The sequence below is a fragment of the Mixophyes fleayi genome, chromosome 1, assembly GCF_038048845.1.
Source record: "Mixophyes fleayi isolate aMixFle1 chromosome 1, aMixFle1.hap1, whole genome shotgun sequence".
NCBI lineage: Eukaryota > Metazoa > Chordata > Amphibia > Anura > Limnodynastidae > Mixophyes > Mixophyes fleayi.
This window is the reverse complement of record NC_134402.1, coordinates 341,875,766-341,891,622: the sequence shown is the minus strand read 5'-3', so window position 1 is coordinate 341,891,622 and position 15,857 is coordinate 341,875,766. Positions and strand designations below refer to the sequence as shown.

General features: G+C 42.8%; 3 protein-coding genes across 6 annotated transcripts in view; 2 read left to right on the top strand and 1 right to left on the bottom strand.

The window, feature by feature from the left end:
• The window catches only part of LOC142161243 (catechol O-methyltransferase-like), a 71,705-nt gene extending 59,591 nt beyond the window's left edge, over positions 1-12,114 (bottom strand). The window contains exon 1 of the mRNA XM_075216708.1: positions 11,959-12,114. The gene's annotated coding sequence lies outside the window, so the exon portion shown is untranslated. The remainder of the gene's footprint in view (positions 1-11,958) is intronic.
• The window catches only part of ARVCF (ARVCF delta catenin family member), an 803,654-nt gene that overhangs the window by 716,984 nt on the left and 70,813 nt on the right, over positions 1-15,857 (top strand). The gene's annotated exons all lie outside the window — the stretch shown is intronic.
• TXNRD2 (thioredoxin reductase 2) overlaps positions 11,055-15,857 on the top strand; it is an 89,925-nt gene continuing 85,122 nt past the window's right edge. For 2 of the 4 annotated variants that reach the window (XR_012693370.1, XM_075216645.1), the window contains exon 1: positions 12,143-12,242. Coding sequence is in view for 1 of the 4 variants with exons in the window: in XM_075216645.1 (XP_075072746.1) it covers positions 12,173-12,242 (70 nt within the window). In the remaining 3 variants the exon portion in view is untranslated. Of the gene's footprint in view, positions 11,198-12,136; positions 12,243-15,857 lie in introns of those variants that run through there. The other 2 variants (XM_075216672.1, XM_075216661.1) reach the window with 2 other exon arrangements.

Genomic DNA, 15,857 nt, shown 5'->3' with positions numbered 1-15,857 from the left:
CGGAAGCATTGGCAAGTTTTTCAGCTCTCAAAGCTGCATTCATTTCTGCACCAGTTCTTAGACACCCTGATCCAGAACTTCCATTCATTGTAGAGGTAGACGCCTCAGATGTTGGTGGAAGTGCCATTCTCTCACAGAGAGACCCGCAGAGTAAGAAATTACATCCTTGTGCTTATCCATCTAGAAAATTTTCACCTGCGGAAATTAATTACGATGTTGGAAACCGTGAATTGTTGGCTATTAGGTGGGCCTTGGAAGAATGGCGGCACTGGTTAGAGGGAGCCGCACATATTATTACCATCTTCACTGACCATAAAAACCTCCAATATATCCAGACCGCAAAAACTTTGAATCCCAGGCAGGCCCGCTGGGCCTTGTTCTTCACCAGATTTAAGTTCCTCATCACATTCCGTCCAGGTTCAAAAGACACCAAAGCCGATTCATTGTCCCGAAGTTTTATGGCACGTCATCCTCAGTCTCCTGACCTGCTGCCTATTGTCCCCTCAACCTCTATCCATATTGGACTAACCCGGGATTTGGGAGCCACACTTCGCCAGTTTCAGAAAATTGCTCCGGTTCAGACACCTGTTAATAAATTATTTGTTCCAGTTCATCTAAGAAAATCCGTCCTCGTGGAGAGTCACGACAACCGCTCAGCGGGTCACCCCAGAATTCATAAGACCATTGAAATTCTTTCCCGCTGGCTTTGGTGGCCCACTTTATCTGTCGATGTGGAAGGATATGTCCGTGCTTGCCCTGAATGTGACAGAAATAAATCGTCTTGAAATCGTCCTCCTGGTCTACTGTTACCCTTGCCTCCTCCAAGCAGGCCTGGAACCATCTTTGGATGGATTTTATTGTTGACCTTCCTTTATCCTCGGGTCATAACACCATTTGGGTAGTCGTGGACCGATTCAGTAAGATGGCACATTTCATATCCTTACCCAAATTACCAGATGCCAAAAGTTTGGCCACATTGTTTCTTACACATATCTTCCGTCTCCGCGGCCTTCCAGAAGACATCGTCTCGGATCGAGGGTCCCAGTTTATTGCACGATTTTGGAGGTCCTTTTGTAATTCCATTGGAATCAGTATCAGTTTGTCCTCTGCTTACCACCCTCAGTCGAATGGTCAGACGGAAAGAACCAACCAGTCCTTGGAACAGTTCCTACATATCTATGTTTCCAAGTTCCACGATAATTGGTCCTCTCTCTTGCCCTGGGCGGAATTCGCTTACAACAATTCCTGCCATTCCGCAACTCACACATCCCCATTCTTCTGTAACCTCGGGTTCCACCCGAAATCTAACTCTTTCTTTTCTGCTGTTCCCGTTGGTGATTCCGGAACACATGCCTTCACCACTGCCAGTTTGAGGTCTGTCTGGTAAAAGGTGCACTCTGCACTAAGTCAAGCCTCCCAAAAATCCAAAGCCTTTGCTGATCGCCATCGTGGTCCGTGTTCATTGAAGGTGGTGGACCGAGTCTGGTTGTCCACACGGAACACCAAATTAAGACAACCCTGCAAGAAGCTGGGACCCCCGATACATTGGACCATTTACCATTGAAAAATGGATAAATCCGGTAGCATTTAGGCTCAAACTACCGCCTTCTTTAAAAATACCTTGTAAATTCCATTGCTCTCTTCTAAAAAAAAGCCGCTGCTCCTAGCAATTTCAAACAACCGTTCCCCTAATAAGCCTCGGCCTCTGCTGGTGAATGGAGACCGTGAGTTCATCGTTGAAAAAATTTTGGACTCAAGGAAAGTTCAAGGTCAAGTTCAGTTCCTAGTCCATTGGAAGGGTTACGGCCCAGAAGAGCGATGTTGGATACCACAGAGGTGTCTCCATGCGAAGAGATTAATTAAGGAATTCTTTAAAAAATTTCCTTCTAAGCCTGGATGTCAGGGTTCCTTGACCCCTCCTCAAGGGGGGGTACTGTTAGCAGTTGCGGTGGGCTCCCCTGCTGGCGTCCCGGCCATCGCTATGACGACTGGGACGTCACTTCCGGTTTCTGCACCCCGGTTGCCTGGACAACAACTGGGACGCTCTAGGCTCTCTGTCGCCTTGCCCGGCCAGCTGGTTGATACGCGGGTGCGCGCGCACAAGGCCAGTTTGGGAATGTGCCAATCATGGCCTCCAGGTGATTGTGGGAGGCAGTCTATGTTGGGCTAGTTATATTGCAGTTGAGCTCTGCATTTACTATTGGTCACCAGTACTATTATTAATTAGGCTGTTCCTGTGGATACTTGTAAGGCTTGATTCTGATTGGTTCCTTGTACTATTTAAGGTACAATGCTAGTGGGTAATATAGCTCATATCCTGTAAAGTTACCTTGTCAGAAACAGGGCTAGATTTACTAAGAATTGAGTTTGGTGGCGATTTGAAAGCACCACCCATCGCCGGCGGTTTAGTGGTCCAAACCACCGCATTGAAAAAGCTAAACCGCCAGCGGTTTGGTTAAAACTGCCATCAAAACCGCCATCCAAAAGACGGACAGGACAGTTTTAATACCTGCTTCAGAATGGCTTGATAGCTCAAACATGCTGTTTGAACTATTTTGCCATTCAGAACATAAGAGAAAGCCCCACTGACATTTAAATTATTTTGCCAATCATTACTTATTGATTAAGGGGCAAAATGAATTTAATATTAACTTATGAGGGAAAATAAAATTTCATTATATTAAGGGGGCAAAATTGTTTAATTATTATGTTATTCGGGCACTATGTAATGACAAATTGTGCAACATAAATAATTATATCCACCATTAACAATCAGTTAATAATATTATATATTCACATTTTCCACATAATATAATGCTATAATAGTGTCCCCTTAAAAAAATATTTTACCAAAAAATTCCCTCATAAGTTAATATTAAATTAATTTTACCCCTTAATCAAAAAATTATTGCCCAAATAATTTAAATGTCAATGGTGCTTGCTCTTTTGTTCTGAATGGCAAAATAGCTCAAACAGTATGCTGTTTGCTCAATCACTCCATTCACAACCACTTCTTTTATTTTGGCCGTTGGAATGGCTGTTAAGCGGCGGTTTTGAAAATCTATCCCTATACCTGTCAGGCGCTATCCCGCTGCATCCTCGGGACTGCCTCCTGTCTTTTCTCCTGGTGGGTCTGGTTGCCAACCAGACGCAGGACTTCCGACCAGACCACTGGGGCTTCTGCGCATGCGCGTCCCGTTGCTAGGCAACAGGACACTATTCTAAACCTCCAACCATGGCCGATGACAGCGCCGCCTCCTCCTTCCCATTGGCTGCCCATAGTTTATAAGGCAGCTCCTGTCATCCCTCTGTGCCAGAGTATAAGGTCTTCCTCCTGCTCCAGCGTTCCTGTGATTATTTGGCTTGCCTGACTCCTCTGCATGTCTCCTGCAGCGGAGCCCATACCTCCTTGCGGGGGTCCTAGAAAACGTATTCCTTTAGAGTTTGGAGTTAACCATTGTAAACCCTTTGCCCACAAATGTAATATACATCATCTGGAAGGATATAAGGCACAAAACGGTTAGTTTTAGTGTTACACAACATCTTGGTAACCTTCCTCATGCCTAGCTTTTCCACCTGTTTAAGGCAAGTCTCAGCGTGGATAACATTTGAACAGTAACCTAGAGGAACTTCCCCAACTGACACTTTCTTACGTCTGCTAACGTAACCTCGTTTCTGATATCCTTCAGCCTTTTTAGTTAGCTGTACTCAAATAATATCGATGGGTTTTTTATCAACACTTGTGGTGCAGGCTATTATCTGATCATTCCGTTCAGCTTCCCAATACTCAAGTTTCTTTACATGTGAAAGATTCAGACACAGTAGAGATCTGTCTACTGAGTATTTGCAAAGTTTTAAACTAGGGGACCTTTTAATATTATGTCTCCCTTCTATTGGACCCCCCTCCCACCCCATGTAAATTATGAGCCTCAGAGATGTTTAATGAAAAAGGTACCAATCCTAAATTATTTTGTTCCTGAGGCATGTGGAAACACACACAGCATTCAGTTTGGTTTAAGACCTTACCCACCAATGAATGATAATCATCTAATGAATGTCTACCCAGGTTCAAGCTATTATTAGACTGACATCGCTGGGTTGAACTGATTGTGCTAACATATTCTCCTTTATTTTCACAACATCAGTTCCGATCTCCATCACCAGATCACTGCTGCGAAAATAGATTGCCCTAGAAAAAAATAAGGAAGAGAAAACTACTGGAAAAAAGAAGAAAAACAGAAAGAATGTAGCTCCATGATGGGAGAGTAGTCCTTGCAAAATAGGCTAGGCTCAGATGCTATTGACTGTGGTTTTAACAGAACACATTCACGAGTGACGGGGTTGTAGTGTCAGTCTTAGCCTTATCTTGAACCTTCTGCAGATTGCTGACTTTTCTGCAGTGGGTGGAATGGATCCAAGTGTCTCTTTCTGCTACTTTCAGAGATGTGATACTGGTCATCAAAACTTGGTATGGGCCTTCCCACCTGTCTGTTAAACAACTTGAGCATAGGAAATTGCAGTTCAAAACATATACCATCCTCAGTCCAACATCATGACAGTTAGTGTCTAGCATATCAGGAGACAGTAGTTTAAAATTCCTATGTTGCTGTCTCAACTGTCTGCTTCTCTTTATAAGATATTGAACAGTCTCTTCATCGTTACATTTAAACTCATATTGGGGATCTACCATCAAGTGAGGTTGTTTGTCAAGAAGTATCTCAAAAGGTGACGGTGGTATAGGAGTTTTTCTAATGTTGTGGAGTACTCGTGGCAATGTTTTCAGCCATGCTAATTCAGTTTCAGCCATCACCTTACTCAATTTGTTCTTCATAATACCATTTACCCTCTACCAGGGGAGGGCTGGCAAATTTTAGCCCGGGGGCAAGACATGACTCAGTAGCCTATTTTAATTAGGGATGTGCACCGGCGACTTTTGAGGTCTCGTGTTTTGTGTTTTGGATCCGGATTTTCATTATTTTTGGGGTTCGGATTTGTCTCGCAAAACACTTGACGAAAGGTCTCGGTTCGGATTTAAGGTTTTGGATTCGGATTTTTTTTGAAAAAAACATAAAAAGTTTAAAAATCAAGTTTTTGGGCTTATTTTCACTCCTAAGCTATTATTAACCTCAATAACGTTCAATAACAAGCATTTCCACTAATTTACAGTGTATTCTGAACACCTCAAAATATAGTTATTAGTCCAAAACGTTGCAACGAGTTATCTTTCTGGACTGCGTAGTGGAGTGGTCCCCACAATATAATAAGAAAACCATCAACTGGTATAAATCGCACCGAATAAAATACCTGGACTGCGTAGAGGAGTGGGTCACCACAATATATATAATAAGAAAACCATCAACTTGTATGATTCGCACCAATAAATGTACCTGGACGGCGTAGAGGAGTGGGTCACCACAATATATATTAAAAACCCTGAACTTGTATGATTCGCAGCAATAAATGTATCTGGACTGCGTAGAGGAGTGGGTCACCACAATATATATAATAAGAAAACCATCAACTTGTATGATTCGCACCAATAAATGTACCTGGACTGCGTAGAGGAGTGGGTCACCACAATATATATTAAAAACCCTGAACTTTTATGATTCGCAGCAATAAATGTATCTGGACTGCGTAGAGGAGTGGGTCACCACAATATATATAATAAGAAAACCATCAACTTGTATGATTCGCACCAATAAATGTACCTGGACTGCGTAGAGGAGTGGGTCACCACAATATATATTAAAAACCCTGAACTTTTATGATTCGCACCAATAAATGTACCTGGACTGCGTAGAGGAGTGGGTCACCACAATATATATTAAAAACCCTGAACTTGTATGATTCGGACCAATAAATGTACCTGGACTGCTTAGAGGAGTGGGTCACCACAATATATATTAAAAACCCTGAACTTGTATGATTCGCACCATTAAATGTATCTGGACTGCGTAGAGGAGTGGGTCACCACAATATATATTATTAATAAAAAAAGACTCAAGCTTTCAAGTGTAGTGTTTATAAAATATAAACAACAATACAGTAGTTTTAGAGCACGTCAATACCTCTTGTTTTAAATTATGACAGGGCATTTTACTTTTGGTTTAATTTCTTGAATTTGTTTAAATTTGGTTTTACTTTTTGAACATGGCAAACGACTGTTGATTGGTCACATAATGCAAAAAAAAAAGTTCCAAGATGGAATTGTCCTTGGGCCCTCACACCCACCCTTATGTTGTTGAAATAGGACATGCACACTTTAACAAACCAATCATTTCAGCGACAGGGCCTACCAAACAACTTTGGCTGAAATGATTGGTTTGTTTGGGCCCCCACACCAAAAAAGCTATTCATCTCTCCCTGTACAGACTAAACAGGCTCTACTGAGGCAAGATGTCGTCCTCATCCTCAACCTCTGATTCCTCTCCCCCTACAGTGTGTACTTCCTCCTCATCACACATTATCAATTTGTCCCCGCTGGACTCCACAACCACAGGTCCCTCTGTAGTATCTGGAGGGCAGTGCTGTACTTCATTGAGGAATTGATTATTCATTTTTATAAACATCATTTTTTCAACGTTATGAGGAAGCAACCTCCTTCGCCGCTCACTGACCAGGTTCCCCGCTGCACTAAAAACTCTTTCCGAGTACACACTGGAGGGGGGACAACTCAGGTAAAATAGAGCCAGTTTGTACAGGGGCTTCCAAACTGCCTTTTTTCATGCCAGTAACAATATGGACTGTCTGACATGTCTACTTGGATGGTGTCAGCAAAGTAATCATCCACAATTTTTTCTATTGTGACAGCATCCAATGCAGCGAGAGTAGACATGTCTGCAATGGTTGGCAGGTCCTTCAGTCCGGACCAGATGTTATCAGCATCCCCGCCAGCGCCTCTTTTGGGAAAACTGAGCTTTTTCCTCGCAGCCATAGATGTGGAAGAAAATGAGGGTGGAGCTGTTGGCATGTCACGGTCCTCTTCAGAGGACAATCTCCTGACCAGCAGGTCTTTGCACCGCTGTAGACTTGTGTCCGCCGGAAACAGAGACACAACATACGCTTTAAACCGAGGATCGAGCACGGTGGCCAGAATGTATTCCTCTGACTTTAAAAGAGTGACCACCCTCGGATCCTGGCAAAGCGTACGAAGGGCTACATCCACAAGAGCTACATCCTTGGTGTAATCGCAATGGCTTACCAGCTCCTCCCTCACTTTCTCCAGCTGCTTCTGCAACAGCCTGATCAGGGGAATGACCTGACTCAAGCTGGCAGTGTCGGAACTGACTTCTCATGTGGCAAGTTCAAATGGCTGCAGAACCTTGCACAACACGGAAATCAGTCTCCACTGCGCTTGACTGAGGCGCATCCCCACTCCTTTGCCTATGTCGTAGGTGGCTGTGTAGGCCTGAATAGCCTTTTGCTGCTCCTCCATCCTCTGCAGCATATAGAGGGTGGAGTTCCAGCGCGTCACAACCTCTTGTTTGAGGTGATGGCAGGGCAGGTTCATGTTTTTTTGATGTGCCTCTAGTCTGCGGTAGGCACTGGCTGAATGCCGAAAGTGTCCAGCAATTTTGCGCGCCACCGCAAGCATCTCCTGCACACCCCTGTCACTCTTGAGGTAATGCTGCACCACCAAATTAATGGTGTGGGCAAAACATGGGACGTGCTGGAAATTGCCCATATTTAATGCCCGCACAATGTTACTGGCATTGTCTGACACCACAAATCCCCATGAGAGTCTAAGTGGGGTAAGCCACTGGGAGATAATTTCCCTCAGTTTCTCTAATATGTTGTCAGCGTTGTGCCTCTTATTAAAGCCTGTAATACACAATGTTGCCTGCCTTTGCACGAGCAGCCATTTTGTAGATGCTGCTACTGATGCAGCTGTTGCTGCGGAAGGGGATGCATCTTCCCAGTGGGCTGTCACAGTCATATAGTCCTTCGTTTGCCCAGAACCACTTGTCCACATGTCCGTGGTTAAGTGGACAGTGGGTACAACCGCATTTTTTAGAGCACTGAGGACACTTGATCGTACTTCTCTGTACATTTTTGGTATCGCCTGCCTAGTGAAGTGGAATCTCGACGGGATTTGGTACCGGGGACACAATACCTCCATCAACCCTCTAAATTCCACTCCACTGATGGCGGACACCGGGCGCACGTCTAACACCAACATTGCAGTTACAGCCGCAGTTATACGCTTTGCAATAGGGTGACTACTATCGTATTTTGTGGTCATGGCAAACGACTGTTGGACGGTCAATTGTTTTGTGAAAGACTTAGCGGTCTTACGACTTCCCCTCTGGGAAGATGACCGACTAACAGCAGCAACAGCAGCAGTGGCAGTAGTAGGCGTACCGCTGCAGGATTCCTCGGATTAATCCCGTATTGAGGAGGACTCAGTCTGGCTGCTGACTTGGGCTGCAGGACTGAATCTGATGGAGATTGTGGAGGAAGTTGACGAGGAGGGTGTTGCTGGTGTGTATCCAACTGGACCACGGGATTTAGGTGTCCCTGTACCGATGAGGGTCCTAGCCCCAGTTCCTGAACTAACCACTGAACTATGAAGGTTATTCAGGTGACGTATAAGGGAGGATGTTCCTAGGTGGGCAAGATCCTTACCCCTGCTTATTTGAGCTTTACATAAGCTACATATGGCCATACATTGGTTGTCTGGATTTGGATAAAAATAACTCCAGACCGAAGAGGTGCATTTTTTGGTCTTCTGACCAGGCATGACGATGGGCTTTTTCATCCCATGGACATCAGCTGTTTCCCCCCCTGGTGCCTCATTTACAATAACCACATCACCATCATCAAATTCCTTCACAGCGCCAGCTACATCATCAATAGGCTCCTCCCGAGCCACCTCTTCCCGTACAGTGATGGGAAGGTCAGGCTTGACAACCACCAACACCCTTGGACTCGCCTTGAGGATTTGTGATAATTTCTCTTTAGAAGGCAGAGTTGTTTGCTGTTTTGTTGCTGACAGCATAACTCTCTTCAATTTTTTGTAGGGGGGGGGGGAGGAGGAGGAGGGATAAGATCCGTGGGTGCAGCTGAACCACTAGTCATGAACACGGGCCAGGGCCTAAGCCGTTCCTTGCCACTCCGTGTTGTAAATGGCATATTGGCAACTTTACGTTTCTCCTCTTTCTTAACTTGGGCTTTTTGGATTTTACATGCCCGGTACTACGAGATTGGGCATCGGGCTTGGAAGACGACGTTGATGGCATTTCATCGTCTATGTCATGACTAGTGGCAGCAGCTTCAGCATTAGGAGGAAGTGGGTCTTGATCTTTCCCTACTTTATCCTCCAAATTTTTGGTCTCCATTATATGTAGCACAAGATACTGCAGAATGTGTGAATAATATTGCAGTACCAATGGACTTATACTGCTGGATTGGTTTTGCAAATTTGGTTATAATTACTTTTTTTTTAAAATTTTTTATTTTAATATTTTTTATAACTTTTTTTTGATTTTTTAAAAACTTGGGAATAATGGGGAAATAACTATGCCCTTAGAAGCACAGAGCACAGGACACAGCACCACTGGACTGAACAGGACACAGCACAGGACCCAGCAGCACTACTGAACTCAGCAGGACAGAGCACAGGACACAGCACCACTGGACTGATACTGCAGAATGTGTGAACTTTGTAATATTGCAGTACCACTGGACTTTTACTGCTGAATGTGTGAACTTGGTAATATTGCAGTACCAATGGGCTTATACTGCTGGATTGGTTTTGTAAATTTGGTTATAATTATATATTTTTTTTTTATAACTTTTTTTACATTTTTAAAAAACTTGGGAATAATGGGGAAATAACTATGCCCTTAGAAGCACAGAGCACAGGACACAGCACCACTGGACTGAACAGGACACAGCACAGGACCCAGCAGCACTACGGAACTCAGCAGGACAGAGCACAGGACACAGCACCACTGGACAGAGCACAGCACAGCACAGCACAGCACAGCACTGAACAGAACTGAACAGCACGAGATATAGCAGGACAGAGGACGACCTAACACACCCTCCCTCTACCCTGATCAATGCCCGAGTGAAGATGGCGGCGACTAGCGGGGAATTTATAGGATCCGAGTATCGCAAGATCCGACAACGGGATTATGAGTCAGAGCCTCAGTTTCAGATTTGAATTTGGCTCCAATACCCGGATCTGTCTCGGATCGGCAACGTTCGGGTGGGCTCGGATTTCATAAATCCGAGTGCGCTCATCTCTAATTTTAATGGAAAAAAATGTAGGTGACCCAGCCCAAGGTAGCGCACTATATGACCGTCCCGGGGAGCAGATTCCCCTCTGCCCCCCAGCCCAGCCTGCCACTGCCCTCTACTTTCCAACTGGCTTGTGGCCTATAGGGAGTGTAACTTAATATCAATACCCATAAGCTTACACATAACTTGAAAGGCATCCCCAGAAAAATGTGTACCCCGATCACTTTCAATAATTTTGGGGATACTGAACTTACAAACAAAATCCTCAATGATTTTCATAACAGTAAGAAACAGCTGTATTAGAAGCAGCTGAACAAGCCTCTATCCAGATTGAGAATACATACTGTGTGATGAAACAAGTGTGATAACACTGTAACCATCCTGTTCCTCATTTCTCACATACTGTAGATTATAGCAAGTACTTTTTATAGCCCTTGCTTTTGTTCCCTAGCTCAACAGCCTACAACTGCAGTGTCTAATTACATGTGGATAGGACATTATAGCTCATTGTAAATATGTATATTGTATATTGGTGATGTGGCAGTGAGGTTGTTATTCATTGTCCTAAAGTGAAACCAGGGGGTTATGGGTAGGGATCAGGTTGCAAGATACTGGAGGGGGAAAACTAATTAGTGTCCATTGTTCTCACAAGACTAGTTCAGACATTTTGTCTAGAGCCCAGCAGGGGACCTTCTCTGGAAGTACAGCTCATCTCCACTCCCCCTCCAGCCTCCTGACACAGCATGGTTAAGAAAGATAGACCCAGGGGTTTGTTGAGGGAGGGGAAAGAACTATGGAAATTTAACCCTAGATATAAGGAGGCACTACACTGGAAGCTGCAGGGTGGCTGGTTTTAGAGTTGCCATTCTCTACCAGTGAAATACATCAGCAAATCCACGGGTTGTCAAGTCCAAACAGCCAGCTGATTGTAACTCCTTAAGTTAGTGGGGTAAGGGACAGATACTGTGGTAAACCTGCCTGGCATTTCTTTACTGTGTGTATATAATAATCTAGTGATTGTTTTTGTTATAATAAATATATTGATTTACTTTCTAACTGCATTTGACTGAGTGACTATACGAATCCTAGAAGTAAGGTAAAAATTCAAAGAAGGGCTTCTAAAATGGTGTATGGGCTACATAACAATACATATCAGGAAATACTGAGCTCTACATGTACAGTTTTAAGGAGCAGGGTCAGAAGTGAAATGACACGAGGTGTAAAAATATTAATGAAATTTAAATGAAAAGTTCTGTGTGGAGCAAAGGATCCTTCTCCTCATTAAACTATTTTTCAAAAGCATTCAGTGTAATAAAATAGAAATCCAATTAAATGGTTACATTCTTTTAAAGACTCACATCACGGAAAAGATAGACATGAATTACAGACTTTCAAATGAAAACTCTAGTGCTAAGTAATACTTACAATGTAGAGTATTAAAATATCATGGTGTATTTTTTTTTAGAAATGTATTTAAAGGAATTTGTAAAGTTTCACTAAATTGTTTCTGCATAGAAAGTATTAAGCATAATACAAAATGACAGTGCAAAAGTGGATCATTATCCCAGTACATGTGTATTTTACTGTCATTTAATTAATTACTCAACATTAAATACTTAATATATTAATAATAGATTATAGATAGATAATAATTGCAAAATAATGATATATATATTCTCTCTCTCTCTCTCAAATTTTCTCAATACTCACAAAACAGGGTCAGACTAGATGAGCGATCACGCGATGGGACGTATGTGTTTGTCACATAACTTCTTATACAATACTACACCTATAAATACATGAGAAAAAAATCGTTTTCAGAACAGTCTAGATGACAGCAACACCCGCCTACTGCTGTTTCAGACGTAATTTGAGGCTTTTCCCGACAGGCGCGAGTGGGGCAGCCCGTGGGGTCCTCGCACACATGGCGGCTCTGTGGCGGTGCTCAGCTAGGAGAGGCGTCATACCGGTTAGGTGTAGCCGGGGGTTAGCAGGTATCTAACAAGATGGTCGTGAGGCCAATTGTATCATAGTGACATGAAATATGTAGTGTGGCATTATGAATGGGGGTCTGGAGGTCTGCATCGTGCTCTATGATCATTATACCTGATCTGTGACAGGCGCTCACATATGACCCCATGCACCCGGTGCCGAACGTGCAGCACGTGTAATAGTAAATTAAGTGGCAAATTTGGGAGAAGCAATTAAATATAATACCAGTATGAAGGGTCATGTCCCCTCCCTTCAATATTAGTTCCACAGTTAGTGAAGAGACTCAGGTTGTAGAATAATTACAAGTGAAACTAAATGTATCAGAGCATGATATAATATAGGATATCTTTGCACAATAAAAAATACATCTTACTGAATGGATAGTTTGTTTTTGGTTTTTAAGCACTGTGGACCTGATGTAGAGTTATACACATTTTACGTTAAAGATGCAGATGTAAAATGTGCCAGAAAGGTGCGGTTCCTTGTGCATGCTGAGTTAGACATATCTCGATGTGCCTAGGGGTATATGTATCAGGTTGCGAGTTTCTGGTGGGTTTGAAAAGTGGAGATGTTGCCTAAAGCAACCAATCAGATTCAAGTTATTCATTTAGTACATTCCACAAAGTGATAGCTAGATTCTGATCGGTTGCTATAGGCAACATTTCCACTTTCAAACCTGCTGGAAACTTGCAGCTTGATACATTTACACCTAGGTCTCCAACTGTCGTGTATACGCCAGGCATATTAAACATACTTGTGTCCAACTGTGCATATAAGGCCCTGCGCAAGACATGGGCTTATACCACACAGCGTATGCTGTATTTCACAATGAAGATAGCTGATAGAAGCTAGTTCATAGGTGATTCATTATTTTCACTTACGTATTTAACGTTTCCATACACAATGTTGTGTTAAGAGTAGCTGTGTGTATTATTTGGGTACTGTTTTTTTTACAGTACTGGTTTTCACGGGTCAAGGATTGTGTACTTTGTGTGAAGCAATTACAATTAATTCATGTCCCAACAGTAACTGACTAAAACTTAATGTAATATATTTAAACAAATACATTTTTTAAACAATCTTTTACTAATGTAGAAAAATAAAAGCAAAATACATCCAGCACTGTAATCACAAAAAAGCTTTATTCCTCCATCAATCTGTAGAACATTTGAACTTTCATGGTCTGTGACTCTAAAAATGAGTCGTAAGTGTATGGTGCGATAGAGTCTGCATATGGATGGTGGTGGAAGCATTTTTTTGCGCACTTGTGCAGTATGGAAGTGCATATTTTACGCAAGAAAATACACGTTCAACTCTACCATGTGTGCTGTACATTCCCCCAATTTCTGGTTATCTACATCTGGATTTCTACTTTCTATCATGCACCAAACTTATATTTGATATGAATGTTCACAAATAAATCCAATGTTTTCAAATGTTTACCAAAGTGACTGCTACCTAATGTATGTTGACCAGGTAGCTGTAAGGCCAGATCCACGCAGACTTTTGTTTTCAGAGCTTCTTTTTTTATTTTTTATATTCTTAACTACAGTCTCCTACTTAACTCCCTACCTGCTCTTCTGACTCTTCCCCTTCATTCTCCTTTCCTTCATTCCCCTCCCCCTCTCTATTCCTCCTTCTCTCCCTCTCTCCCCTGTGTCTCTCTGTCAGTCTACCCCACCCCTTAGATTGTACGCTCCTTTGAGCAGGGTCTTCTCTCCTCCTGTCTTCTCCACTTTCAACTCTGCTCGCCAGCTTCCCTGCTTCCTCCACGAGGACCCTCTTCCCCCGCCCCCTCTCGCTCCCTCCTCTTCCCCCTGGGGGTCTCCCTCTCATCCATGCCCTCCCTCCTAGGTGCCATTGTTGGCAGACCATCTCCTCTCCTCTTCCCCCCTCTAGCTGTGCCCTGAGCTCACTGAGTTATTGTGATTATTGTTTACTGTACTGTGCTGTCTCACCTCGTATTGTAATTTCGTTTGTCCCTGTACGGCGCCGCGGACACCTAGTGGCGCCCTATAAATAAAAATTAATAATAATAATAATAATAATAACTACTATGGTATTTAAATTCGAAAAACTGGAGTACCATTTGAGTCTGTTGGACATACTCCATACTCTTCAGGGTACGTGTACCACAGATTATAGAATGCTGATATAGGTTCTGCAAACTACACATTTTATTGGCACTTCTATTGAAATACCTCTTAAAGACTAGAGTTGGAGAGAGAAACACAAAAGAGCACTCCGGTCCACTAATTTTTGTCACTTTTGTTCTTTAAAAAACAAACTTTAATTATGACTCTTAAATGTTTTATTATATTTCAGGTAGATGTTGGCAAAATATAAAAAAATTAAGTGATAATAGTATAGCAAAAAAACGGAATTTAAAAGAGCTAACCCTTTCCTGGGGACCATAATATATTTAGATAGGAAATAGTTTGCTAATTCCTTAATTCTCAATCTTTATTAGCTTATCTCAGTGCTACACACTGATCTTTTGTTTTCATTGTATGCCAAATCAGTTCCAAGATATAAGACATTCTTTAAATCTTAGGCTTTCAAAATGTTACTTATTTTATACTGTGTGATCAGGGGAATCTCTTTCTTGATCCTCATTGGTTAAATACACCTGAGGTTACATTATATAGCTTTGGAAAAGGAGAGAAAAAAACCCTATTCCATATGTACCAAAGTATTCCTTAGGACTTGTACATTGGTTAAAGTCAGTTGTCACCTTTGTATGTTCTCACTACATGTTTCACTACCTACACCATATGTGATATCACATTAACTGAATAAAGTGACATCATGTAGAACAAAACACTTATGTGTTTGTGTTTTCTCCTATGTTTTGATTCTAACAATGTCCTATGGTCTACCTATTTAGTAATAAATGTAGCCAAAGGCGTTTTTTAAATTACAATTATTACACCCAGCAGAAGCGGCATGCAGCTGCTGTTGGTCCCCACTTCCAGGTTTGTGATGTCACCAGGAGTGATGTCCACCCGATGTGCGCTTCGCTGATTGTCTTTCTCTTTCCAACTCTAGTCTTTAACTTGTATTTCTCTTTCATCCAGTCTGGGGGACACTGCTTTACCATGGGTTGTGGAGGGGAGCTGGGATTTGGCACCTAACTAGTTAACTTTAGTGCTGCTGATAGACCCCTCCCCTCTACAATCTCCCTGCCTCTTCCTGTACAATCCAGTTTTTTTTAGGTGCCCTGGAGTTAGGGCAAGTTTTTTAGTGCTTAGTGTAATTTTAATACATTTTATTTGTTCTTTTATGTTTTCTTTTTTTTTACACAGGTGGCAGCGCTGGAGTGTGTTCTAATATAGAGAACACACTCACAGCTTGGCAGCGCAGGCATTCCCCTGTCAGCTGAGAGCCAGCGGTTCTCACTGACAGGGGCTGAATTACAAAGTGCCTGATTGAAGGGAGTGACAAGCGGTCTCATGGACCGCTGCACTCCCATAGCCTCCCCGATAACCGGCGCTGCCATTACAGGCATAGAGCGCTGGTTATCGGGTAATGAAGATGGCGGCGGCCATCTTGGATTCGGCAGAAACTCTGTGGAGAAGGGGCTAAACTAAGATTCCCCCCTCAGACATAGGAGGGGG